The sequence below is a fragment of the Sinocyclocheilus grahami genome, unplaced genomic scaffold (assembly GCF_001515645.1).
Source record: "Sinocyclocheilus grahami isolate Dianchi unplaced genomic scaffold, SAMN03320097.WGS_v1.1 scaffold59.1, whole genome shotgun sequence".
In the NCBI taxonomy this organism is placed as follows: Eukaryota; Metazoa; Chordata; class Actinopteri; order Cypriniformes; family Cyprinidae; genus Sinocyclocheilus; species Sinocyclocheilus grahami.
The window spans coordinates 385,361-387,196 of NW_015505238.1; the positions used below are offsets into that span (position 1 = coordinate 385,361).

General features: G+C 40.9%; 1 protein-coding gene across 1 annotated transcript; it reads right to left on the bottom strand.

Annotated features, from left to right (window-relative positions):
- Nucleotides 1-110: 110 nt before the first annotated feature.
- Nucleotides 111-1,537, bottom strand: LOC107584406 (poly(A) RNA polymerase, mitochondrial-like). The gene is made up of 4 exons (XM_016271007.1): nt 1,320-1,537; nt 917-1,077; nt 555-782; nt 111-389 (listed from the first exon to the last, which is right to left on the bottom strand). The coding sequence occupies exons 1-4, from the start codon at nt 1,471-1,473 to the stop codon at nt 129-131; spliced, it is 804 nt and encodes a 267-aa protein (XP_016126493.1). The 5' UTR covers nt 1,474-1,537; the 3' UTR covers nt 111-128.
- Between the last annotated feature and the right edge of the window lie 299 nt (nt 1,538-1,836).

Genomic DNA, 1,836 nt, shown 5'->3' on the forward strand with positions numbered 1-1,836 from the left:
GATTTTTGAAAATTGTTAAAAACTGAGTTATCTGTCTTTGCAAATGAACTATTCAAATATTCTTCAAAATATCTTCATGTTCCAAGTCATTCAGGTTTGCAATGATAAAAGATACAATTTTGTGTAAACTATCCTAATCTACTTAGGTAGTCCACAGCACTGACCTTTTTCTGGCTTGTTGCATAGATGCCATCAAGTTCCAGAATCATGTCAACATCACAGCCCAGTTTACCAAAGCTGTTGACAGAGGAGCCAAAAGGCCTGATAATGCATTCTGGAAAATATGCTCCAGCTATGTCTCGAAGCAGAGAACAAACAAGGAAGCGCAGACTTATGTTCTCTTCTGTGAGCTGCAAGGTCTCTGTCAGACACTGCAGTTGTTCATCTATCTGTAGAAGAAACGTGAAGAGAAGATACATATTTGAAGCTCCAACCAGCAGACATAAAAAGGAACTGCTAAACGCATCTCCCATTCCAATTTTTATCCTTTTCCATTAGCCACATCATATGTGTTTGTTTAAAAAAAATGAACATATCACCCAGAGAGGACTTACACTGTCCTTTTCCGAGAGCAGCTGAGTGATTTCATTGATGGATGGAGGGGACTGCTCTTTGAACTTGGGCATGGGATGATTGCTCGACTGACTGCCTGGCCATTTTAATGACAGCAGGCGAGATTTGAAAGGCACTGAAGCTTCATGTTCAACAGCTGGTATATTAGTGCTCTCCTTCAATGAGGCAATGCTCTCTCTGCTGGAGAATTCAACTACTGCATTTGCTCCCTACAGAAAGAGAAACACATTATAAGCACAACAGTTCTGTCAGTTTCAGATCTTTGTGATCAAGCATCACAAGATTTCTAGATATTAAATGTGTCACTATTCCTATTTGTAACTTATAGTTCTGCAGCACTTACGTAGCTATTGTAGAAGAAATGTCTGTTGATTGTCCCATGTTTAGACAGGTAATCTAAAAACTTCTTTTCGTTTATCTTAGGCGGACAGCTGATCAAAACAGACCTTTCAGCTTCTTCTCTTCTCTCCTCTTGGATTGCTTGAAATGTTTTACTCTCCTTGGCTTTCGTGAATAAAACGAAAGTGGAGCAAGAGGAAAGAGGCTCGAGTTATTGGACATGTAATGCACTTGTTATTTCCATCACGATTTTCACCACGAGACGACAGCTTGGTATTTATTTTTAACATAAAATGGCAGCTTTTTATTATTATAATTTTTTTTTACAGCTGCCATTGCTATTACTTAATTGAAATCACTTGGTAAATGTCATGCTTACAGTACTACAGTAAAACAATGTTAGTTACCGGCTTTCGCTGCCTTGTTCTCTGTCTGGGCTTTGATTGCTGATGTAGTCGAAGTGAATCTTACTTGCGTTTGAGGTTCCAGTCCAAGACCAAATTTATCAAGCCCCCCTAAAGCCCTGAAACGTAACCTACACACGCCAAAGGAGGCCGCCATTGTTGATTTGAGACGGGCGCGTGCGTACACATTGGCTCTACGGTGGCTGTGAACGGACCTGCAGTGCTGCGTTTCGCATTTGGAAAAACCCGAAAAGGCCAGGCTGGAGATCACCAAATTTCAAAATACCTACTTGACAAAAGCGTTGGAGATTTTGACCCATTTCTGAATACTTTGAATTTGCTTACTGATTCGTTTAGGGACTTTTTCTACAGGTTTACGCCAGTTGAGTAGGGTGACCATACGTGCCATTTTCCCAGGACGCGTCCGGGCCAGGATTTCTATACTGCCTAAAATATCTAGGTTTTGGCTTTGTTCGCGTGTGCAGACCGATCAGTGACATCAAAGTACCTCGAGAGCATT